Below are 26,197 nucleotides of genomic sequence, written 5' to 3' on the forward strand. Positions count from 1 at the left end.
TGCACCCCCATTGAACCACTCATATATCCCATCGTAAACATAGGATAAACCAAAGTTTTACACAAACATTTTCAATGCATGCTGCTTTCTACACAGGTACTATGTACTTTACGTGTGCATCTATGACTTCTACCTGCCTAAGCTTGTTCAGCATTGATTTCACACACTAGAGTAACCCCTCCCCCCTTTATTTTTTTTGCAAAGCATAGGCGACCACGGGCCCCACAAACTGTAAAAAGGAGACTTCCCAAGGGAAGCAGTACAGAAATAATAGCACATTTTGCTATTTTCAGGCCAAGCAGGAAGTAAACATAGATTATCAACATTTATTCCTGTTCAATAAAATCTGCCCACTTCCAGCTTTAACATAGTCTCAAGATCCATGCATAGCTTCAAATAAACTGCTAGAATATCAAGTTATATTTTTTACCACTGTTGAATGCTTCAGGGCATAAAGAGGTGTGTTATGATAAAATAAAGAAACTTCTCCGTGCTGCGCAGCCTCCCTAGCACAAGCCTTTTCCGATAGAGGAGATAAATTGTCCATCCCCTTTGCTCTGTCACTGCCGCCACTCTCACTGCTGTGCTAACTTTGCCACCTATGATACGTCAGCGGCGGCAATTCACGTGATTGCTTGCGTACGTGCGAAGTCGCCAACCACGAGCACCCCTAACACCTCACAACAGATCGAGTCACCCTCCTGGCCCAAACACTAAGAACCTAGTCCACGTGTAGGCCCCAGGTAGGCTTCACATACATTTAAATGTAGTTAATTCGACCCATGTTAATTTGGAAATTCAGATAATTCAGACTAAATGCCTGGTCCCAGCTGATGCCCATGCAAGTCAATGGCATCGGACGGTCGTTTTACTTTGGACATGGGCGGGTTTGCACAAGTTAATTCAAACAGGAGGTCACGCCAAGGCACAGCCCGCAAAGTTAGCAATCATCCAAATAGACTTCCTCGAAGCTGGACCGAATGGACCAGTCACACCCGCACATCTCAGGTGTGTGCACTATGGTACACATGATGACATTTGGAAATACCCCATTGCTGTAATGTAGCCCAGCAGCATAGTTTCAGTTCCACTCTTCTTAAATTCACACCATCCCATCACTGCCATTGGGCACTTGCATCAGCCAGTTCCGCTGTTTTGGACACTGCTTATAGCTTTATTGTGTGATGACATCACACTGTTTATATGTTTTTCTCAATATACCTATACTCCTGACAATGCACACAAAGCAAAGCACTTTAGGAAGCTGTGAAATACTTTTGTAACTTAGTTTTCATCTTACATGCAAAGAAAACAATACTCCAGCAGTTCATTAGATAAAGTTACTGGAACGCTAACGCTTTCCGGCACCTTCTTTAGAGGCATTCAATAATTCAAACGCTTCTCCTGATCTGTTCAAAGCTGGATTAATTAACTTTGGAGGGTGATATCACCCTCCAACCTGTATGTATGCCCCCCCCCCCCTCTTATGTAATGCCTTCGGGCCTTTAAGGGACAAACAAATGAAATAAATGAAACGAAATAATAATAATAATAAAAAAAAAATTAAATAGAAATTTACTCATCGCGCGTCACATGCTCAACAGCTCATCATCATTGTGTTCTCTGAGCAGCTCTCACATGCATTCGTTCTGAGATATCTTCCATTAAAAACAAGGAGAAGAAAGCACCGCCAACTGTTTCATTACTAACCGCAGGAACAGTACTTGTAGCAATTCTAATAGCATAGGACAACAATATAAACAGTAATGGGGCTATATTAGTTTGTGGGCACCTCAGTTACTAGTGTAGACAAACATTGCCATAATGAAACAGTTTATAACAAATATAACAAAGGGCTTCCCTTTCTCCTGGAAGCTCTCACAGCAAATATTTTAAATCTCAATTTTTGTGAGATAAAATTTGCCTCCAAAACAATGCAAATCCCACGACAATCGTCCTTCAATTTTGTCATAAGAGAGTTTTCATGTTGGTGTGGCATATGTCTTGCTTTCATGAAACTCCAGCAACTAGGGTATATGACCCACTGAACAGTGTCACGAGAAAAAGTGTGTATGGTTCACTATGCCGCAGAAAATTAACCAAGGACACTGAATTTCCATTGTTTTCTAACCTCCTCACTGCAAGTGGCCCGCTATGAATGCACTATACTTCTCAAGTATCATGTGCTGATTAGATTCATTTCACTGCACTGCAAAAAGTAGCCATTAAGTCTGGCAAACTCATTTTCCACCACGAGACGCTGCTGTCGGGTGGTGAATACACGTAATTCCTGTTGTGGTTTTTTGCTGCAGAGGAAAGGGAGGGGTCAACTAAAAAAAATCAGCCATATTTTCCTGATGATGAAGCCAATACAGGACACGGTAAAAATGCGACAGGATTTCATGAGGCAAAGGAAGTGAGCAGCATGCATCAAAGCTCCTCTGTTGTGCGTGGCACGAGCATAAATTGGCAGCAGCCTAAAAGCCGCTTATGTCGCCCTATGTTTCCTTGGTGGCAGGCAAACCCACTGGCACGGGTCATTTGCAGCTGAGGTCGTTTACGGCCACAACGAGGAAACTGTGGGGCCTCTGACTGCGTACTAATGAGATTCAGTTGTACCACTAATGTAAGCCTGTTATACTTGGTGGCACGGGCAGAGGCATATTATTTTTTATTATTTTGGTTAGCCTTATCATAATATATGTACCAGCAATGTGTGATGTGCACAAAGAAAGGCACATGACCACAGCACGACTTCTGTGAAATGAAAATTGATGCTGTCTGCCTCCTGTTAGTAACGCTCACCTCAAAGACCATGTAGTACTGGACCTGCTGCATGAAGTGCATCATCTCTGAGAGCACCATGTGGCACTGATGAAGCACAGGCTGTATCTCTGCACCAGAGAGGAAAGAAATGGCATTGCCAGAAGGAATGTTTGAGACATTTTATTGAAAGACACCTATGAGGTTACGAAGAACTGCCAGTCTTCGTTTTTAACAACTGCAACACTTGCAACACTTAAGTGAGTAACTACTCATTATCATTCACCTCTGTGCAGCCATTTTGCTACCAAGAAGACCAGCACAGCTTTTCCAGGAGTTCTTGTGGTTCAAGAAAAATTTGTCCTGGTCATCCTCCATGCCTGGGAAGGTTGTTCAACTGGATATATTTTTCTTGAAATGCAAAATTTCTGAGAAAACTTCAGTAGCTTTCCTTTGTTGTCTGCTCCACAATAGGGGAATTCCCTTGGACAATGGACTAGTAGAGACATACAATATAAGTAAAACCTCGATAATTCGAACTCGGTTAATTCGAAATCCCGGATAATTCGAAGGTTTTCTGTGGTCCCGTATTTTCCAATGTAAATTTGGCCGGATAATTCATACAGGCGGCCTGCGCCAGCCCGGTTAATTCGAAAATTTGGACTGCTATGCGGCAATGCCTGATCCATGTTTCACCGCAAACCCGGCGAAACGACGGCCCTACGGAGCCGCGAGGCAAAGCCACATAGTAATGGTGATGATTTATAGGCGAAGCGCCCCAGCCGGAGCACTCTCTGCACAAAAATCGGTCCACAGTGCGCCTCGCGCACCGCCGAAACACGCGCCTGCCGAGGAGAAGACGTGCTTCACTACAACACGGCGGGCATACCGGTTTTTATCACGTGACCTCGCCCTCACTCCATCCCTTGGTGTGCTTCGCCCACTCTTCCCCCGTGCCTCCGACGCTGCAAGTACGCCACCACCACCGCCGCGCCGGTCTCGCCTGCGCCATTTCTTTGTGTTGTGCGCTGTGGTTAGGGGTCGGCTACTGTGCCGTTTTTTTGGGCGGGACTGTGCAGAAGTGCTAGCTTTGTGACCGTAGCAGTGCAGAAATGCCAAAGTACAAGACTTTAAGGCTGCAGCAGAAGTTCTGCTTGATCCAGGAAGCAGGCAAGAGCGCTTGTTCGAAGACCGAGTTGGCCGCTTGTTCGAAGACCGAGGATGAGTCCAACGCAGTCGGCTTCGCCGAGTATATCAACATTGAGAGCGAAGAGCAGACTGGCTACTCTGACTTGGAGAGTGAGATCACTGCTGGTACGAACATGCGCGATGACAGCGACGATAGCGACGACAACACCGACGAGCCTCCCCGAGCACCTGCTCTTGGTGAAGTTATCGGATCGCTGAACGTTATCCGCAGTTTTGTTGAGTTCCGCGGTGGAAGTTCAGAGATGTTTCGTCTATTTGACCAACTCGAGAGCATGACCTTAGGAGCCGCAAACTACCGGACGCGGCAAACCAGCATCTCTGATTACTTTCAGTAGTAATTCAAAATATGCCGAATAGAGGTAACACGTTCCTGCAACGAATTTTTTTGCCTAAGTCTTATTTCTTGGTGTGTTCGGTTAATTCGAAAACCCGCTTAATTCGAAGATTTCTCGCGGTCCCGATGACTTCGAATTAACGAGGTTGTACTGTAGCAGCAAATGGCACCATTATCACCAGGACAATTCGATTTAACTACCTTCCTACCAGTCAATGAAAACTCATTCATGAGATCTTTACAAAAAGGACAGGTTGTCAACGTGTCGATGTCAATGACAGTTTTTTTTCAATTTTTTCGGTTATTTATAGTTTATAACAGCTCCATTTTTGGAAAGAGCGGACTAGAACCTGGTAGGTTACTGATATTACCACTTTATTTCCCCTCAGGGACCCTTTAATTTGCCGCCCCAAAGAGACCCATTTGCACCTAGGGTGAGAAAAGTGAAAAACTGATAAATCCTGAATCATCCATCATGATTTCACAACACCTTTCAATCTAGCTTATGTGGCAAAAGAGAGAGAAAACATCCTTAGCTCCTTCACTCTCTACTCATACATCAGAAAGAGCTAGCGTAGAATGGGGTGAATAGGATGGCTACAGGCACTCAAAGAAAACCAAACAGGGGTTGAAGGGGAGCCTCAGTACACAAACCAGTGTCTCGATAAGAGGACTTTCTTCATCTGGGCGAAGTCTTGTTGTCGAAGTCTTCTTATCAAAGCGATGCTGTGCGAATGAAGTGAGCTAGAAAGAAATGAAGATGACAGGCTAAGACCGCACTTTATCTACTCTCTGTCAACCAGCTTAGTTGCATACAACAGCTGGCACCATCGGTCATGCGATGAGCTGCCGTCTGCAAACCGATTATGCCACCCCCACATACCTCCTTCGCTTTATTCGTTTAGCAATGCCATTGTGGTTTTGGATTCCAGCGGTGGCACGTGATTACGATGTTTGAATGCCGAGCCTGTGATGTGGGTTTGATCCTGGCCACAGTGACCACTTTCCAATAGAGGTGAAAGGCGGCCGTGTACTATGGAATATATCAGTGCACGTTGAAGAATTCCTGGTGGCCGAAACTACCAGAGCCCTTGACTACAGTGTCCCTCATTACTGATGTTGCTTTCGGGTGCTAAACACCGTATATAACACAACCTGCCATTTTGGTTTTCCTCACAAGTCAAGGGTGAGATGTTTTACGGAGCCGCAATGAAAGCCCTTACACCTAAAACCACATGAGCCATGTAAAGTCATCATTACTAGGCGAGGCAATGGGAATTTTTTAAAGTCTGCAAATTAATACCTAGGCTTGAAGTCCTGTACATAGCCTTTAGCCAACATGATACACATATTGTACAGGCACCTTCATTACCACTTCCTGGGTCCTTGCAGAAACCTCACTACAGCACTGGGAAGAAAAAGTGACTGCAGTACCTATAGATAGCAATACGTTTTTACCATGTTTTCATAATTCAGGGCATTTTCTGTATTCATTTGCAGTCCACCAGCTGGCTGCATAGGAAAGCACACACATACTGATGACCCCTCCTTCATACATCTTCTGTTGCTTTGTTGCTGGAGAGCAATAACAAAGCAAAGAAATATTCCTCAAGAAACCATCATTCCCACTTACCAGCAGCATGTTGGCGGTTCTTTATTTTAAGGTTGACCATCTGCTGTTTCCAGGCAGCTGTAGCCACATACTCCATGTGCTTGGCCCTCCAGAGGTGATTGAAGAGTCGCAGATACAGCGACATGCAATATGGTGTGAACACCTGCATAGATGCGACAGCTCCACCACTCATTCGCTTACTCGAACCCTCGCGACAAGGACATGCATATAACACATACTGACTAATTGCACCCCAAGAAAACATAGTGTTAACGAGGTACCATTAAACCAAGGTCTTGTGACTCAACCCAAATTCTGCAATCTATAGCTCTTTTCTGTATGACTCTCTATATCACTCTTTTCTGTATGATGACCTATTTTTCTGTATGGCTCTCTATATCACTCTTTTCTGTATGATGACCTATTTCTTTCTGGCCCCAAATTTCAGGCTGTTGTCAAAATAAAACTGTGCCCACAGAGCTTTGTTTGTTATAGTGGGTATTTGTGAGTTCAGTAATGAACGTCTGCCACTTGCCATGCCAATAGGTCCATCAACGCGGTAGAAAAGGCTGAACACGTCCCAGCCAGTGTCACCCGGATTTATCTGAAAAAAAAAAAAATAATAATAATAAATAAATAAATAAATAAATAAATAATTATAAATAAATAATAATCGATTGTCACGATTGTCATCGCAGCAAGCCACAATGAACAGTGGGCCTAGGCCTCATGACAGCGAGAACTTCCATCAACCTGCCAGTTCAAAAAAGTAAAATTCTCTGAGTGCAGTATTGAGAAATGTTCAAGACTGAAATGCAGGAGACAGTGTTCTGAACAAATCTAAAGAAAGCTAAACGCCTCCAAACTTCCTGAGTTAAGATCCATTAGAAAATGTTTGACCAAAAATGTAAGGCACCGCATTTCAATCAATCATAGTCTCAATTAAAAAAAACAACAAAAAAACTGCAAAGCATGAAATGATATTAAGTGGAATATCTGAAACATGAACAAATAGGTACAGCAATTTAAGTTCATTCATAACAAGCCAATTAAGCTCAATACAAACACAAGAATTAGAAAAACAGAATATAGAGCAAAGTGCATTTACTAAGGGTGTGCAAGTATTGAAATTTTCGGATATCTAATATCTGCTCAGTGGAAAGAAAAAAATGCAAAATTAAAAACTAGCAAGCATCGCTCACCTTGTTCATTTCAGATAAAATTAAACTAAAATTGCACAGAAGTGCATATCCATACTAAAAAAGTCCAGTACTGTCGCGCCTCGTTAATACGACCCCGTTAATATGAACGATTCGAATTACGGACTGTTTTTTCTGGGGACCAAACTTTTCCCATGCATTTACGTCTTGTTAATATGGAAACTCACTGTCCGGACAATGGACGAGGAGAAAATGCACAGATACCATTAGAGTCCATGTATTTTTGTCGCATTATTATGGCCAGTGGTGAAAACCAAATTGTTACACTGCTCCAAAGATAATTTCTCTTCTAGAGTTTGTTGACAGGCACCACATGAACATAGTGCCAATGACTGATTGATTGCCCTTTTCACTTGTAGTTCCATATTTTACACTGCGAAGTTGCGCAGTCGATGCACTATTTTTTATTTCATGAATTCACTTGAACAAAACTCTGACAGCAGCTTGCGCCTTGTTGAAAGTTGGATTCAGCAGCTTTCAGCCGAATGAATGCTGATACGTAGCAGGGGCTCATGGGAGATGAAAATTTATTAATGAAACGCCATCGAAAAAAATATGCAACTACATCACAATACTTTCAATTGCATCGCATTTGAAGCATAAAGGTGACTTGGATAATGTTCTTGTAGTTCCTAATGCCAACTTTGCTGGCATACATTTGCTCTAAAGTAGACCTTATCCTTAGCATTTTTTTGTTGTTTTTGTTTTCAGAAAAAAAAATGTGATTCGTTATTACGGACTCGATTTATGGACAGTTTTGTGCGGTAACCAAAATGTCCATATTAACGAGGCACTACTGTATACATTTTTATGCAGAATTCCATATACCCGTTTTTTTTTTTGTACAGGAAGGACCGCCATGAAACTAGTGGAGCTGTCACACTGCTGCTGAATACAGTAAACGCTCACTAATTTGGCCTTCAAGAGAACAAAAAAAATGTTCTAATTAATCACAAGCTCGAATTACCGAATGGACCATGAAACAATTGCCAAAAATCGTTTGCATCACAGTAATTTTATATGATGAGCTCCTGCACGGTGGTTGTCTACATCTGAGAAGAAACCCTAGTGAGAACGACGTTTACCCATTTTCCTCAAGGGCTTCGCTTTGCGCACTGTCAGGAAGGCCCTCTTCACAAAAGTCCCTCATAACAAAACGGCCCCATCACATTTTGAGGATGCTTCACAGCACAGTACACGCGGCCAAGCATTGCGGTGAAGCGCACAGTGTAGTGAAATTGTGGTGAATGCGAAGATTTTAGGTGTATCCGGTAATTTTCGAATATCAGTTTTTCAGATAGGAATATAAATCGAATAAAAAACATATTCCATTCGTATTCGAAATTTTGAATATTCACACATTCCTAGCATTTACACAACCAGTAGACTGGCATGGAAAGAAGGTCAGAAATGCCTTGTGTAATGCTGCACCATTACGACCATTTTATATTATATATATTATACAGAGGAAAGGAGCCAACAGTTGGCGAGGCCAAGGAGAGCGTAGCAGATGTTTTCTTTTTAATTTTTACTTTTGCTTGACCTGAATTATTTCTCTAATCAGTTTAAAGCAACGTTCTTAGATATAGACAGTTGGAAAACTGTTGGCGCGCCACGTTGTGAAGTGGGCCTAAACAATCGCCGGTCCAGCTAGAGTTGATCACAAAGCGACAGCAGCGGCAGATGGGTGAGGTCATTGAGCTAATACACAGGCAGAAATTTTAAAATACTACTAACCCTCTTCTTTCAGCAATGCAACAAAAAATAAAATTGCATTTGCATTTTTAACACACATTTATATACATATGAAAGCCACCGAGTCTACTGAGGCGTCTGAAGCAAGGAAGTTGCAGACGCGGCTCAAGCGTGTCAACTGCTACCTGCATGCTTGAGATACGTCGGCAAATGCGATGGTGTTTCATTTGTAGAAAGATGTGTTTAAAAAATGCAAGCGCAATTTTATTTTCTGTTGCATTGCTGAAAGAAGAGGGTTAGCAGTATTTTAAAATCTCTGCCTGTGTATTAGCTGAATGGTCTCACCCATCTACTGTAGCAGGAGAGAGGGGCACTGCAGTCGCTTTGCGATCAACTCACGCCGGACCGGCGATCGTTTTGGCCCACATTGAACCGTGCAGTTTTCCAACTGTATCTGTCAAAGAAAATTGGTTTAAGGTGAAAAAAAAAATTTAATACACAGCAGAAGAAAAAACAAAGTATCGATGGTGGGAACCGAAACCATGACCTCCGAATATCGCGTCCGGTACTCTTATCAACTGAGCTATATCAATGGCTGTCCAATCTTCTACCTGCTTGGGTATCAATTGGATATTGCCTATTATCGAACTTGGAGAATGTTCACCAGCGCCACAGCGTAAATCCACATGGGTGCATGAAACAAATTAGACGCTGTGCGCCGAGCTGCCAGAAAAGCATTCAATGGAGTCTCACCACCACACGCAGCACAGAAAATTCTGTGCTTTGTCAAGAAAGCTGCTCAGATAACCTTACACTTCATCTCGCTGCGGTGGCTCATTGGTTGGGGTGCTTGAAAACTAAGCAGAGGAACTCAACTTTAATCCTAACAGTTAAGGCCGCGTTTTGATGGAGGTGGAATGAAAGGCACCCGCGTGCCATGCTATGTCAGTGAACATTAAAGAACCCTAGGTGGTAAAAATTATTTCGAGCCCTCCAGTATGGCATCCCCCATAGCCTGAGTAATTTTAGGACGCTATGCTCCATCGCCATCAGCCGGGCTACACCCACAGCAGGGCGAAGGTCTCTCCCATATGCGCTAGCTGCATTCATTTGACCCCTGCGAACTTCTTAACCTCATCCGCCCACCTAACTATCTGCCACCCCCTGCTACGCTTTCCTTCCAATTGGAATACAGTTTGTTACCCTAAGCGACCATCGGTTATCCTCTCTTCGCACTACATGTCCTGCCCATGCCCATTTCTTCTTAATTTCCACTAAAATGTCATTACCTTGAATCATTTCTCTGACCCACTCTGCACGCTTCCTATCTCTTAACGTTACATCTACCATTTTTCGTTCCATAGCCCTCTGCGTTGTCCTCAACTTAAGTAGAACCCTCCAAGTAGAATCATTGCTATGCCCCATAAACTAAACTAAACCTACACTACACACTTCATCATCCTTGCCTCCTGCTCGCCCAGCTGTCTGAGATCATACTTGCCCCATAAAGCATCACCTCCAATGCCCACGCACACGGCCTAAAATGGCACACAAAATCCGAGACGAGATATAGGGACAAACTAATGTTCACTGTCATGAACGAATGACAGAAAATATTGCGGTGCTGGCAGCACAGCAGAGCAGCTATCTTGACAATGTGCAACATGTACGGTGTTTTGCAACTTTATCGTACCCGTTTTGAAAAATTCTCCCGTCTCAACCGAAGGCTCATTTGCGCTGAAACTGCACAGAAAGCTTGCGCATTGTATTCTTCTTTACGAGGTAAATTCGACCATATCGCTTACTTGGTTTGGCCGCGCATGATGAGAAACTAGAACCGTCTGTGACAAGACTGAGGAGCAAAAGATGCTAACGCCAATTTTTTGCCGAAGGGCAGCGGTGGCGCCATCTAGCATCATTACAGGAGCGTGCCATGCTTGCCTCTGCACTTTGGAACCGCAGTGCTTTCCTCCAGTGACACAAGATGATGCCAGAGGTGCCTTTTGCTGGAAACTCTGCGCTGGCGTTTTTCGCTCCTCAGTCTCGTTGCAGACGATTCTGGTTTCTCATCATGTGCAGCCAAACCAAGTAAGCACCATGGTCAAACTTACCTCATAAAGAAGGGGACAACAACGCGCAAGCTTTGGGTGCAGTTTCAGTGCAAATGAGCCTCCAGTTGAGGCGGGAGAATTTTTAAAAGGGGGTATGATAAAGTTGCAGAATACAGTATTAATGTCCCCCTGCAACAGAACCAATGTGACAATGGTTATGCGTTTGCATTCCTTACATCGAGTAGCTTTATTTCCAGCCGCTTGAGTATGTCAGGGTCCACAAACTGTGCATTGGTAGTGCGCACAGCTTCAGCAAGCGCCTCGTTCAAAGCGTGCTCGTGCAGGCGCTGCGCAGGCTGGTTCAGCTGCTCACTACAACAGAAACATTGTCCACAAAATCAGCTTGTGAAAAAATGAACCACAAAGAAAAACAATGCGAAGTCTCAAGTAATGCCCCAAATGGTAACGGTCGAGGCAGGTAGAATTTTGGCTCCATCCGGAGGCTGGGTAGATCCCTCCCAAGCATGTGTCAAAACTATGCTCCCCTTGGTGCCCCTTTCCCATGCTGCATCTATGATCCCTTGCTCACAATCGTTGTAGTTAAGTGCTTATCCCTTCCAGCTTATATCTTCTCAGTCAAACAAAGCAAACTCCATACCACCGTGTAACGGTAAATTGCGATAAAATCAAACAAAATTTGTGACTGAGAAAGTAATCGCTGTCCTAAGCAAAAGCGAATGACAATTGATTGCAAAATAGAAAAGCTGTATGAAAGAGTCATTTAAATGGCTCAGTTTCCACGTTTGTCACCATATGGGTGTTTTATTCTTAACCCTTTCACTGTCGGCTGTTTCTGACTGGGACGCACCCCCAGTGTCGGCTTGGTTTCAGAGAACGAGCATATCAGGGAACGAGCATAAAGATTTATTTTGCATCATGGTGGGTATACAAATAAATTAGTCAATGCAATTTGCACATTTCAGTGTTCTGCAGGTGTTTAAATAAACATCATCATCATCAGTCTGACTATAAATGATATATGATAAAATAAAAAAAAAACACGCTCAATACTTCTTCAGAGTGTGGTGGATCCTGAGTCCGAATCCGAGCTTGGCTGGTAATCAGAACCCGAAGAGCCATCGCTCCAGTCAGCCGTCGAAGGTCCCGCGCGGTCCGCCATCCGAAAGTAAGCGCGCGCGGAGGGCGCACATTCAGTGGCCAGCACAAGGGAGAGAAACGACGCGTAGTGAAGTCGAAAGAGAAAAAGATGGAAAGGGGCTAAAACACTCGTGTGCTGCTGCTGCTAACGGCAAGCTGTCCTCAAGCGAGGGCGCGTGGAGAGAGCGAATGCAGCAATCGAGTCATATGTCAGTCGGAGAGAGGCAACCACGTGCGACCCTGAACTTGCCACGCCGTAGCGGAAGCGCGACAAAGAATAAAAATAAAAACCTCCAAACCTGCCGCAGATGGCAGAACAAACTTTGAACCCATAAACGCACGCGCGCGCCGAAGGATCGCTCGCTCGAGAGAGTAGTGTCACGGAGCGACCACGCCCCCTCCCACGAGCAAAGAACGGGCGGGCGCGGTTGCACCATACTCTTCCATATATGTGTCTTATCGGCGCGGAGCGAGCATATCAGCTTGTAGAAAGATTCAACAGATGGCGGAGCAAGTCCAAGCGCGGCAGCTTTACGGTGAGGCGCGAAGATTTGAACGCAAGATAGAATACGTACGGGTACGTTATTGACACTGCGGGGAGGAAACGCGAATACGTACCGGTACGTTCGTGACAGTGAAAGGGTTAAAGCTCTGGTCATACTACTAGCATGTGAAATGTTCACTAACCAGTCCAACAGTAGTGCCCTTCTTTTTGATGCCAGTGTAGCCTATTTTCTTTTAAGTTTAGTGATCACATACTTAATGCTTAATGAATTTAAGTGCTGCATGCATGTAAGACATGAACTATATTCAATCAGACCTTCAATAACAAACCTTCAAAATTTATTTTCTGTGCACCGTTGTTTCACTTTCAGCACATATAACCTTTAATTTTTTTGAAAGGCATCCTTTTAGCTATAATGCATTCCTAAAGTGAACTTAAAGCATTTGTTCCATAGGAGCAAACTCAAGCTCAAGGTTTCTTTCATGCGGCTCAAACGCTTTGCATATGAACAATTCACAGCAAAAAACACCGCACCTAAACAATACGCCCAGCAGCATTTCACAATCAAACAAACGGCTCTGGGGCATTTTGCAAAAAAAAAAAAAGAAGGGGCTACCTTAATCAGACATGTAACATGAAAATAAGTGCAGAAAAAGAGAAAAAATGTTAAACTTAGACAAGCACTAATCCAGGCAGGGCTTAGTGTGAGTAAAGCCCAAGGCCAGAAAATTTACGCTACAGAAGTCAAAAAGCACACAGTACAATTCCAGATTTTCTCACCACAAGATTTGATCAAATATAGGGGACACATTGAGGACACACGCATGGACAGAATTTCTCTTGCAGCTGGTTGCTTTGCCTACAGGGTAACCTCCAGCTCGTTTTTGTGAGATCTGAAACACTGGTTTTTGCCTCACGAGAACAACGAGCTTCGTTATACATTAGACAATACACAAGACAAGGACTCCCCTTTCACTTGCTTGTGACTCTAAGCCCTAGATTTAGTTCTTGATATGTAGCAGCATTAACTGAGAGTGACATCACAGTTGTGCACAGCAGCTCACACTTGCTTGACTTACTCCAGGACGTCCATCAGCTGGCGCACGAAGTCACCTTGACCTAGCAGAAGGAACTGTCGTAGGGCCTGCACAGTACCATTATATTTATGGTCAAGAAGCTGGACTCCAAATGTTACGTTAGAGACTGGCATAAGAAAGAGAACAAATTCTTGATCCTTGCACTTAGAAACTCCATTTGCTTCTATGCAGACATGCACCAAGCTTGTAAGGCACAGAGGGAAATGGCTCTCAAGTCAACCGCACAACTATGAACAAAGTACTACTATATCATTTTTGGAAGCAGGTAGTGATTTTGACCAGCCAAATCTCCAGCAGCACAGAGATGCATCTTTAATTCAAGGTCACTTTTGGCAGTTCACTCAAGTTTCATATCATGCATTGGCAAGCAGTACCTGCAATACCTCAAATTATTGAAATTAACTGAAGTATGCCATCATCTGTAACGGCAGCAAAATTAGCAAGATACCTGTTACCGTGACCCACACCAGCTAGCCCATCATAGCTGGATCATAAAAGCTTATATAAGGAGACTTAACAAAAGACATAAAAGCCGAGTGTCATGGGAGCAACTGCACACGCTACATGAAAATGCCATGCACCACAAGTCGAAGGCAGATTCCTTGCTAGGTTGTGAGGGCGCATGCCTTGATAATTCAGCACCAAAGGTGCCTGAATGGCGGTCTTGAAGCCACAATAACAACCGTAGTTCAGCAGTAACTATAGCTGCGAGGGATTTAGCGGCGATAAAAGTCAGGCTAATACAGCTTTGTGTTAGTGCAGGGCAGCAAGGCACTTAGTAATATGAGTTGCGTTGAAATTACCCGAGGAAATGAAATTTTAATTAAGCAAATGACCAACTTAGGATACTTAATAGCAATTTGGCATCCTTACCTACAAAGCACTTTGACACTGCAAAGAAAATAATGACTAAAACAAACAACGTAATAGTATTTAAACATACACTCTCCAATCCTATGAGAACATGGAGCGCTTCTATTTTGGAAGGCTAAAATCACCACTGAAAAATACAAACTTATGGTACAAGAAATATACCGTATTTACTCGATTCTAAGCAACCCCCTTTTTTTCACTATCACGATGCCTGAAGTGAGGAGGTGCGCTTAGATTCGAAAAATCTCTCCACAGGTCTTCTGATGTTAGTGAAACTACTTCATGCGAGACGATGCCCCTGCTAGAGGGGGACTGACCTGCAAGTGCTCTCTGAATTTGAACTGGCTGTTGAGAGCAGAGAGGACACGGAAGTTGCGTGCATGGTACGTCTGCTCCAGGAACTCGAGGAAGGAGTCCTCTCGCTGGCCGTCCAGCAAACACTCCACTGCAAGTACACACGCACAAAAAAGCACAACTCTGCTCACAACGTAGCTCCGTAAGCATCAATCCGGGATAACTACCAATGCTTCTTATCTTCCAGTTTTCTAGCAACTTTAGAAACAGTGTGTGCCTTCCACGCAGCCCCTTCAGTCATGGAATATTATCGGAAAGATGAAAACTCAGAATTTCACACTACTGCAGTCAACATGCCCCCAAAGTGGCAAAGAAAAAAATTCTGCCCTTCCTGATGATTAATTATGCAATTTTTGTTAGCTACTCGTATGTTCACATCATGCCTCTATGCTGCTTCCAGAGTCTGAGTTATGCATGTGCTCATTACAGTAAAGAGAAGCAATTACGCAAACAATTAAACTTATTTTATACTCATGAATTACTGACGCAAGCGAAGCAGGGGAATGGAACTAAGAACCACACCAGCACTTACACGAAATTTGGAGCCGTCATTTTGAGGAACAGTTCAGTGCATTCACCTTGCAAGTAAGAATTAAGACGGTCCTATGAGTCTGAAATCCAAGCTGCACCCGTTCGTGGCATGTTACAGCTTGGCAGCAACTGAAACTACCAAAAGTTTTGCACATATATAAGCGTACAGTGTGACCACATGGTTAAACATTAAAACTGCCCATATTGGCACATAAAGTAAAAGCTCATTATAATTAGAATTGTGCGAGGACACCACCACAGTCTGTATCATCCAGAGTTTAAGCTAATGAAAGTGAACAAAGTGAACAGAAAAGACTGGATATTGGAATCAGAAAGCAGCTGGGTAATAAGACTACCTTATTTTTATTCTCTTTAAGAAACTTCAATCCCCTTCTGCATTTTTTCCCAAAAGGTTGAGAAACAGCCACCACGTTCTGTTCTCAAACTCAAACAAATGAGAAGATCGAGAAAGGCTCCCTCTTCACTTTTAAACCTTAATATGTGGGAGGCACTGCACCGTGGAGGACCGTACCAGAGTTGCAAAGAGTGTGCAACTAGTTGTGATCGTCTACGAAGAACTTTTCACACACAACTTTTTATACAACTTTTCACAAGATACTGAACGAACAAAACATCTTTACTCATTTACCGTATCTTAAGGTGTATAAGTCGCAGTTTTTTTTCTGAAGGTTTCGGCAGTGCATCGGTGCGACTTATGTATGAAAGAAGTCCGGTCCACGGCGGCCACGCCTGTTCCGCGCCTGAAAAGGTGCCTGTGCACTGCGCGATGTCAATGCACGTTAAGGAACCCAGGTAATTTAAATCAATCCAGAGACCACAACTACGATGTTGCTCATAGCTCATAAGTCACTTCGAGAAGTTAAACCCAATAATTTACAATTTTTGCATGGCAAAATATCGGGTGGGCGGCGCAGGCATATGCCCTAGCCGGGAAATGATGTGCCACAACTACAAGCTATCTTCTGCCATGCACAATAACTGCATTTCGAAAGAACTCAAAAGTAATATCAAATTTTCTTCAAGAACAAAATTCAGCTCACATATTTTTATGGACAGTTTAGTTCAGGAGGAGGGAAATGTGCTCATTTCAAAATGATGGCTTGCCAATAACAAGATTTAATTTTCGAGCTGCTTCCATTCGTGTCATTTACATCTGCCATGACAACTTCACTGCACTGATCGCTGTAGTGTTTAGGTGACCCTAGCAGCGTACTTCATACGTACCTCGCATCTGTCGCATCATGTCTAATTTCACGCTAAACGTGGTACCAGCTGCGAGTCAAGAAAGTTACGACGTGAAATTCAAGCTGCGCTCAGTTGAACTTGCCGAGGAACATGGGTACCGAGCCGCAAGATGGCAGTTTGCAGTTAGCGAAGCAATTATCAGAGATATGCGCAGTGTGCTCCGGAAAATGAAGTTGACCAAGAAGGCCAGGCATTGCATATTTACCCTCGCTGCTCTGGCCCTTCCTCCTTCCTTCTCCTTTCTCTCTCTCTCTCCCCCACCTCCCCCTTTTTTCCTCCGATGGTTTTGCCTAAATGCCGTGTGTAAGTGCATACCATCTGTATGTATCAAAATAAAACACTTCTGTAAAGTACTGCTCAGACTTTGGACGCTACATGGACCTGTGGAAGCACTGCCTATGATGGGATGTGTGTAATATGCGGCAGCCGCCTCAAGCACGTATATTCATCACGCATTCTCCAAGCGTGGTCCTCAATGAGTGTTCTACTGAGTGAACAAGTACACTGTATACATTGGTGCGACTTATCTGTGTTTTTTTTACGAAAAAACTGCTGCTTCGAGGGGGGCTGTGACTTATACATCGGAAAATACGGTAGTCTCTCAAATGCTATGAAATTTGTTGCTTGCAAGCTACACCTTTAGATGGAAAAGTACTTTCAAAACATACACCACACTTGCGTGAACAAATTCAATGATAACTGTTATGCGACGCTTCGGTGGGCAAAAGAGGAGGCACACAAATAGAATGCATAAAACGAGGCCACAACATATGAAAAGTTGGGCAGATGTTTGTGAACAAATATGCCTCGAAAAATGGCTTCTCTGTGGCTTGTCTTCAGAGGAAAGCCACCTTCAAGCCTTAACATAGTAAGGCAGCTACTACCAGCACTATCGCAGGAGGGTTTTAATGCACCCCTTTGTTTTTCAACAGAGCCCTAGAAAAATAATCAAATAATACAGATATGAAGATAATCATACAGTCCTACCACTCTATTGCCACTGCACTGGCTGCGTGCTTTAGAGGCGTCATGAATTTCTCCTTGTTACTTGATGCACTTTGAGTCAAGCTTTCAGAAAGTTGGTGACCATTCTCAACAGCATCTAAACAAGCCCCAGTTTTATGCGTGGCACCATCAGAAAGCTCCATAGCAGCATGAGAGTTTGATGTTGCCGAAAAATCTGGTTGCCTTAGCTGAGCTTTTTAACTGCCAAATCCGAGGTGTACTCGTCATGAGTGTTTGTACCAACATCGCCAAGGATGAGTTTATGCTCCTCAGGCCCAATGCTGCCCTGCTCCCATCGTCAAAGATGAGCTACGGTCGGCAATGCACTGGTTTCAATTCTCTACACCAGGGAATGCTACCTATCCACGAAAAAAAAAAGCGTTTCGTGCCCCTAGCATGTGTTTTAAGGCTGATAACAATTATTTCATGACAGCATCATACACGAAGCAGTAGCAGGGACGTCTAGAGAAAAAGAGCTGCTTATTGGAGAAATTCTGAAAGCAGAATTGCTAACAATCAAGAATTTGCTTCAGAAAGCAATTGGCGACATCATTGGCGACATCCATGCACTGAGGAATAGCCAACAGCCAAGAGTGACGGCTTGCACCGAGGGAAAGCTGCCCTCAAAAGCATCTTTTTCTTTTTAAAATTTTTGTGTCAAATTCTAACCAGAAACTAATGACGTAACATATTTCTTTCATGAGAATTACGTAAAAAAAAGTATGATCACCTAAAAAAATTTATTTTGATATGTGTTTTGGGAGTTAGTTTGGCAGTTACAGAGTTAGAGGACACTGACACGCTATTCAATTAAGTTGCAGTACGTTGGAATGATAAATTGCAGGGCTGGTTGGTGCAGGATACACAGGAACAGCAGCACGACAGCAGCACAGAGAGGGAGTGAACCTGTGTTGTCACTCTCTTTGTGCCGTTGTCGTTGCGCCACTGTTCTTGTGTCAGGTTGCAATTCACCTGGGATCCACATCACAGATACCTTCTAATAGCAAGAAATTTCTCAATGCACCTTGAGGAATTCGGGTTATCAGCAGTTAATATTCAGTTAAAGTGTCATCGTGCCTTTCTCCCTCCTCAGCAAGTTTTTGCATGCCTGAAGCATTATACTCCCCTGCCAGCCCTACAATCACGCTTCGAGCGCACGTAGGAATTCCACAGGCAGCAGAACTTCCTTATAAACAGACACGACATGGCTGACTGGCCAAGGCAGCTGCACAATGTCTGATAGAATCTGACCAACGGGCATTTCTTATCCGACACACAAAGAAGTGTTTGGTTTGGTTTGTAGGCTTTAACGTCCCAAAGCAACTCAGGCTATGAGAGACGCCGTAGTGGAGGGCTCCGGAAATTCTTTAACAAGCACTGACATCGCACAGCACACGAGCGCCTAGCTTTTCGCCTCCATCGAAAAGCAACTGCCGCGGCTGGGATTCAATCCCGCATCTTCGGGCACAGTAGTCGAGTGCCGTTACCACTGCATCACCATGGCGGGGCACAAAGAAGTGTGATATGGAGTAGGGCAAAAGTTCAAAAATGCACCAGAAAGAACTAACCAAATTCTGAGTGTGATTTTGTGATTTATGCTGCATGCAGAAGTGCACTATTTGCATAGAATGTTCATTACAACGCAACCTAGGTATTCAGAGAGTTTATGCACTATGCTTACATGGTGTTGCGGGGCCCCTGAATATATTTGTGGCTCAGAGTTTCCATTGGCCGACCACTATGGCTTACTAAATTTGTTTTTTCCATTTCATGAAGTTAGGGCTAACCTACATCGTGCATCAACCAGTATGTAAGTAAAAGTGTGATAGCATGAATTTGCCTCCACATAATATTTGATCATAACGCAAGGCGTGACTTTACACTCCTAAATCCAGATATAAAAAGTCTGCAATACACTGGAGAACATAATAATATGTCAAAATTATAGCAGAGTGATTCTCTTTTTTTCCTTTCTTCAGACTAAAATATTTGCATTCCGCCATAATTCTACCATACAGGCAGGATACCCCTCCTCCATCCTTTCCTTGTAACGCGCAAAAAGAAAGCTGTTCATATTTTTTAAAGGCTTTGGTGAAGTGTTCGCACAAAATTATTCGCTCCCTGTAAACATAAATTTTCAACACTTCACAGACAGCAAAGTTCAAAACCGACAGCACGTCATCGCAATGCCCCTCCCGCCAAAGGCATGGAGACTACCTAGGTGCGGTGGAGGCGGGTCTGCCTGCTGTGGAGCACCCTGGCACACATGAAGCAAGAAGTTGACAGCCTTGCCTGTGCACAGAATCTGCATAAACACAAGAAAAGATATGGTTCTGTTGCAGTGCATAGGGCAAAATGAATGTCACATGTTATAAAAAGGCATGCGACCACTAGAGATGTAATACAGAGAAACCCCAATACTCTGGATTCAAAAACTTGCATTCGCATTATAATTACGACATTTTTTTTTCTCCTTCAGGATGAGTCAATTTTTCCCCCACTTTGTATCTGTGGCTGCATTATATGGTACTCTCAAGGTGTCAAGACATTCAATGCATTCAACAGTGCATTCCTTCAAGAAAATAAAGCTTTAGTCAGTATACCAACTTGTACTATTATGACACGACTACGATTATGACACGTACTATGAGTCGGACACGACTGAATGACTGAACTGAACTATTATGAGCAGAGATAAAAGGCCCCTGCCAGTGCGTGCCGATCCGCACCAAACTGCATCCGGGTACCACCTGATGAAGCAATCCTGGTGTTAAGATCGGTGTGCTGCGCTGGTATGCTTCATCATGCAGTGACCTGCACCTATCTCAACACCAGTGGTGCTTTGCCAGGTGGAGTCCCGATGCAGTGCGGTGTGGATCAGCACGCGCTGACAGGGGTCCTTTGCTTTTCAAAGCAAGCCATGGTCGGAATTTTGACACGTGACTGGCTAAGTCACGTGTCAAAATTCTGACAAGCATGCGTGTATGATGAAGCAGAGAAAAAAAAAATGAGTGAGTCAACAGTCTTTCAGTAAATTTAGGGGATATACATCAGCATTTTCTTGTAACAGAATGCTATACTTGAAATTTTGAAAACCTTCATCGTGAAGACTTAAGGTGGAAGTTTGTGAAGCTGCAAAATGTTGAATTGGGCTAGCTGGTACAGGTACAACAGCAGAAAGAATGAAGGAGCTCGTTACACTGGCCAGGCAAGGTGTTGCTTGCACAAGCGCTTACTAGAACATAGTAATAATCTGAAGAATGGAAATTACCTATCATATCTGGTGAAGCATCTTCTAGGGTGTGAAGTGAAGAAAAAGAAAAAGTGCACTGCATTGTTTCATCACACACATGTACGTACTATGTGCACCCACAAAGATCAGACAACACAGGAGGTGGTTGAGGCTTTCCATATTGCAAGGGAACAACAGAACTGCATCAGCAAAGCAACGGTTTTAATGCGCAATAGGAAGATTGCTTTTCTCGAGAATGCTTGACAGTTGTAGTTTACCTGTATCATCACTTTGAGCAGTTTGGTTTACAATATCGTGGACTGTAAGAGAACTAGTTATATAGCATTATAGTGCTGAAAAATGATAAGCTGAACCAACTGACCAAGCACACCATTATTCTAAGAACAAATTATACAGGGTGCCCAAGCTAACTTTAGCCATGGGTTAAAAAATGAAACATTTGAGATAGGCCAGAGAAACCACCTGTATACAGCTGCCAGACATCTGGCGCACCACAGGCAATTTCTTGTTTTGCAATTAACTAATTAGTAGTTAAGATACTTTTTCTAATTTACTAACTATTGCCCTTAGACAATAAATGTGATTTACAAAGTTGGAGAGCTCCTTCTAAAACCCCCATTCCATTTATTTCCGATAAAGAAAATCTCACGTGTGTCGTTTTTCTATGCTCTAAAGAAGGCCACGAAATGCCAAAAATATCACGTGACTGACGCAGTCGTGTGCCAGTATTGTGCTGCTCTGTCGCGGCTTGAGTGAACGACCTTCGAAACGTCCGTGTGACAGCGGTGTAACTCTTGTTTTCCGAAATTAACGTTTTCACCTCTACTAGATAATTTAAATATGAGAATTTGAATGACCTTCCTGGAATTGGCGAAAAATTACAGTCAGCTGTGGCACAACCTTTCGTCAAAGCAAGCCGAGCTGCAGATTTGACAGACTATGCCACCTGGCAAAGTGGAACAACCACCCGCACCCTGACAAAGATAGTTATTGCCTCGCAGTTCGCTAGATGATGCAGTGAGTCAAATCAGCTGCCCAGCTCCCCTTGACAAAACGTTCTGCCACAGCCTACTGCAACTTTTTGCAGATTCTGGAAAATTCAGGCAATTTTCAATCTTAAATTACTTATTGAAAAGTGAGACCATCACTAGCTAACTTGTGATCTGCATTTTCAGCCCAAACAATACAGCAGTTCTCGCAGAAATTTTTACACCCTAGACAAATATGAAAAACATGTCAAGCTGGTCTGGATGTTTCTCGGGGAATGTGCACGTGTGGAGACAAAGCCTTCTTAGTTACAGTTCCTGGCTGGAACCTCTTAGTGGAAGGGCTTTAATTCGTGCGCCATATATTCTTTGTGCAACCGGCACCGTGGCTGTATCACCACGGGCCCGTTTCGTAGAGACCTGCGAGGGACACCGTCAGCCATCCTCTGTTATTCGATGCATAAAAAGGTCACATTACAGTAGTACATTGCTGTCTTAACACACATTGGCTGTGACTACATTTTCCTAAGCCTAATTAATTTTAGCTAAGCCTATGTTTAGTTAATGGCTAAATTTCAGTCAATTTGCGATAAGTAGTGAAACTACTGTGGGCTGCTAAGAGTACAGTCGCGGACAGTTTTTTCGGACTTGGCAAGAGCCGGGAAATGGTCCAAATGATCGAACAGTTCGAAAAATCCGTGAAACTTGAAAAAATATCACTTTTCTGCGAAAAACCACCTTTACAAATAAAGAAACTTCGCCGCTCCCCAAGTCTGTTTATATGCTGATAACGGAGTCATAGCAGAGCAAGATCTGCTACTGTGATCAGCTTCTGCGTACCGCCATATATGATGGGCATGGCCGCCAGTGCGCGCGCGCTGACTAGTGCAGACACGGCATGTGTGCGCCACCGGGAAGCATGCAACTCACTCAATGCGGTCACGGCATGTGCAGTGGTGCCCTCCGGAAACTGATCACGCTAAGCTGTAACCGCTATAACACTCCAGTTAGTATATCTCGGCCAGTCATGCTTTCGTCAAGTCCATGCCACTCCACGTATGTACTGCGACTCAGTTGATCGTGCCGTGAATGAATGCACATGCCGCGCGAAGCAATAACATTCAGTTCCCATGGTTTACGACGGTGGCCAAGAGGCAAGATCGTGAGATGGAACTTGTGGGAAAAAAACAAGCGTAACGAAAGCCCCCATAAATCATGAATTCACCAGACCCCCCCTCTCCCCTTTCCCCACTGGTGGCCGTGGTGGCGGGCATCGTTGCAGCGAGCCACAGCAGACGATGCTCACGTTCCATTTTCAATCTGATTGTGCGTTTATAGGCTGCCGCGATGTAAAGGTCGAGCATTCGCTTATTGCTACTGCCTCCAATTGCGACGATGAATAAAGAGCTAAGTAAGCTAGTCTGTCTAAATTACTGCTTCGCCTAGCTTTCAAAACCGGTTGTTTGCGGAAGCAACTCCCACTCGCATCTAAGTGATGCTGAAAAAACGAGCCTTTGGCTAAAAAACGATCTCCACAGATTACTCGGGCCAAATTTGGTCCAAAAAACTTTTGGACTGCACAGTGTCGAAAATATCGGTCGTGAAAATGTACACGCACCTATGGGCTGCGTGACGGTTCCTGAATAAAGTCCACAATATCGCGCAAATCCGAATAATTGGAGTCCGAAAAAACGGTCAACTACAGCACTGAAGTTCTGAGAAGCTGGTATAGATAAGGAAGCAGACAAATCTGTTTGGACTGTCTGATTAAACCAACAACAGCCAATCTTTTGCATTCTGTAAATGGTTACAAACAGTGACCAAAATGAAAACATGCTATCGGTGCAGGCTTTGAGATGAGCTGCGTGTGGGAGTTACAAGCCAAGCAAAACCTAACTGCACCTTCCGGGCCAGTTCTTCCGAGAGGAATGATGGCACCATGTTCTTGCGCAGGTAGTACTTGTCATGCCAAAGGCTCTCCACAGGCACTGCAGGGTTGGTGGCTATGAAGAACTGCACACCAGAGGACAACACAGACCACGTTACACTGCTCACCCGCACTTCCCCTCAAAGGCCCCATACTGTGCTCCACTTTGAACAACAATAGGAACTCCTCAGAATGGAGACGGGTTACAGTGCATCGCATATATTTAGGGAAAGCTTAGCTACTAAATTCTCCACCTTTGGCTATCTTACACTGCCACTTTTAAGGCCCATTCACACTTGCGAGTCGCAAAGGGCCTGGGAGCAACCAGCGAGCCGCTCAGCTCGACCGCAGTTGACACCTGCAAAGGTGACCCGCAGGTCGCTTTCCCGAATGGGCCTTGTTCGGAACAAGATTTGTCGATAGTGATTGTTCACCAGCAACATTGGAAGACAGATGTAAAATTAATTCCCGTTCGCTCCAGCTGCGACAATGATTGGTTACCAATTTGCAACCAGCAGTAGCAAGGCTGGGAAACTGAGTAGTGCTTGACTGACCTGCAACTGTAGCTTTTCAAACAATGCAATCATTTGCAACAGTCATTTTTCAACCGAAACAACTGCACAACTTCTCTAAATTGCAAGTGTGAACGGGCCTTTAGTCTCTCCAGCACGTACTGGACAACTACACCAAACTTGTGCAGACACCCACACTGAAACAGAACAAAAAAATGTTACTGCACCTATATTAGTGACATGAAGAAAGCAAAAAATGTCACACAGACATTAGTGTGAACGGCACATGATGCAAAAAGTGCTCATACTTCACAGTGAACATCTTCAAGCTGCCCCGTCTGGATCCAGCGGCACAGCATACTGTACCATGGTTTTAGCACCTGCATGATAAAGACAGTTGCAAAGTGACAGAGGCCTCTTACATCGATGCAACAATTTGTTCCAAGTCACTAACTACTTTAATTAGGATTTACAATTTGCAATCCTCAGCCAACCTGCTCTCCCTCTAAGGAGAGCCATGCAAATCCTAATCAGCCTGACCACACCCACGGCAGCGCAAAGGTCTCTCCCATACTCCTCCAATTAACTCGGTCCTGTGCTGGCTGCATCCATTTGAGCCCAGCAAATTTCTTCACCCCCTCCGCCTGCCTAACTTTCTGTCACCCCTGCTACATTTACTTCCCCTTGGAATGCAATTTGTTGCCCATACAGACCATCTGTTATCCTCACTTCACAATACATGTCCTGCCCATTTCCATTTCTTCATGTCATTAACTAAAGTTTGTTTTCTGACCAATTCGGCATGCTTCTTGTCTCCTGCTGCTTTACCTACCATTTTTGCATTCCATCGCTTTCTGCGTGGTCCTCAATTATAAGTCAAACCGTTTGTAATAGCCTCCAAGTTCCTGCCCCACATGTGTGCAGTGGTAAGATGCAGCTGTTATATACTTTCCTCTTGAGAGATAGCTGTAAGCCACTACATATGATCTGATAGTACTTCAATACTTGCAGAAAGCACTCCATCCCAATCTGATTCTCCTAGTTGTTTCCCTTTCCTGATCACAATCTGTGGGCATTATATGCCCCAAGTAGACATACTATTCATTTAACACCTTCAGCACCTCGCTACCTATGGCAAACTGCTGTTACTTGCCAAGCTGTTGAATATTACTGCATATAAATCTTTAGGCTTACCATTCTGCTTTACCTGTCTATGTCATTAACTACCCTTTGCAATTTGTCACCTAAGCTATTTGGCAAGGCACCTCAGTAATCAGTGAATCTCAGATTGCTGAAGTATTCTCCATTAACCTTAACCCCTAACTGTTCCCAATCCAGCTCTCTGAATACTTCGTCTAAGCAAGCAATAATTAGTACTGAACAGATTGTTTTTTCTTGCCGACGGAGGGTGTCGGTTCACCACATTGAGTGAGACATCTGATACACACCCATCAAAAAGCAGTTGGCCACTGTCTGGGCAGGAGCTCGCGTCAAAATAAAATAAGACAACCGTTAACTTGTGCATTCAAATGACACACCGTGAGAAAACGTCTGCGGTAGGGTAGACTGCAGATCAGTTTGAGCCAGCGGAGGAAGATTTTGTTGTTGCCAACTTGAATTTCGGTGCCATACTGAAATTGCACCCCCTGCCCCCTCCCAAAACTTCAGCATGCACGTGCACGCACGCACGCACACACACACACACACACACACACACACACACTTTGCCCGAAAATTTTGACTTTAGTGGAGAGGGGGAGGGGCTTGCTCAGATATTTATGGTACTTTCAGATATGGCTCATCTACACACTAATTTCTCAATGCCTTCATGACTGCCAAGGTCTTT

The 26,197-nt window shown here is 43.9% G+C and overlaps 1 protein-coding gene across 1 annotated transcript in view; it reads right to left on the reverse strand.

The window, feature by feature from the left end:
* The window catches only part of Grip91 (gamma-tubulin complex component 3), a 57,017-nt gene that overhangs the window by 6,509 nt on the left and 24,311 nt on the right, over positions 1–26,197 (reverse strand). Inside the window, exons 11-19 of the mRNA XM_084594492.1 lie at positions 24,660–24,731; positions 23,815–23,925; positions 19,891–19,978; positions 14,835–14,962; positions 13,627–13,691; positions 11,121–11,256; positions 6,454–6,522; positions 5,940–6,081; positions 2,806–2,894 (exon numbers count right to left, since the gene is read on the reverse strand). Of these exons, the coding sequence (XP_084450618.1) occupies positions 2,806–2,894; positions 5,940–6,081; positions 6,454–6,522; positions 11,121–11,256; positions 13,627–13,691; positions 14,835–14,962; positions 19,891–19,978; positions 23,815–23,925; positions 24,660–24,731 (900 nt within the window). The remainder of the gene's footprint in view (positions 1–2,805; positions 2,895–5,939; positions 6,082–6,453; positions 6,523–11,120; positions 11,257–13,626; positions 13,692–14,834; positions 14,963–19,890; positions 19,979–23,814; positions 23,926–24,659; positions 24,732–26,197) is intronic.

This window comes from Amblyomma maculatum, chromosome 2 (genome assembly GCF_055883805.1).
Source record: "Amblyomma maculatum isolate TAMU_Amacu chromosome 2, ASM5588380v1, whole genome shotgun sequence".
Taxonomy (NCBI): domain Eukaryota; kingdom Metazoa; phylum Arthropoda; class Arachnida; order Ixodida; family Ixodidae; genus Amblyomma; species Amblyomma maculatum.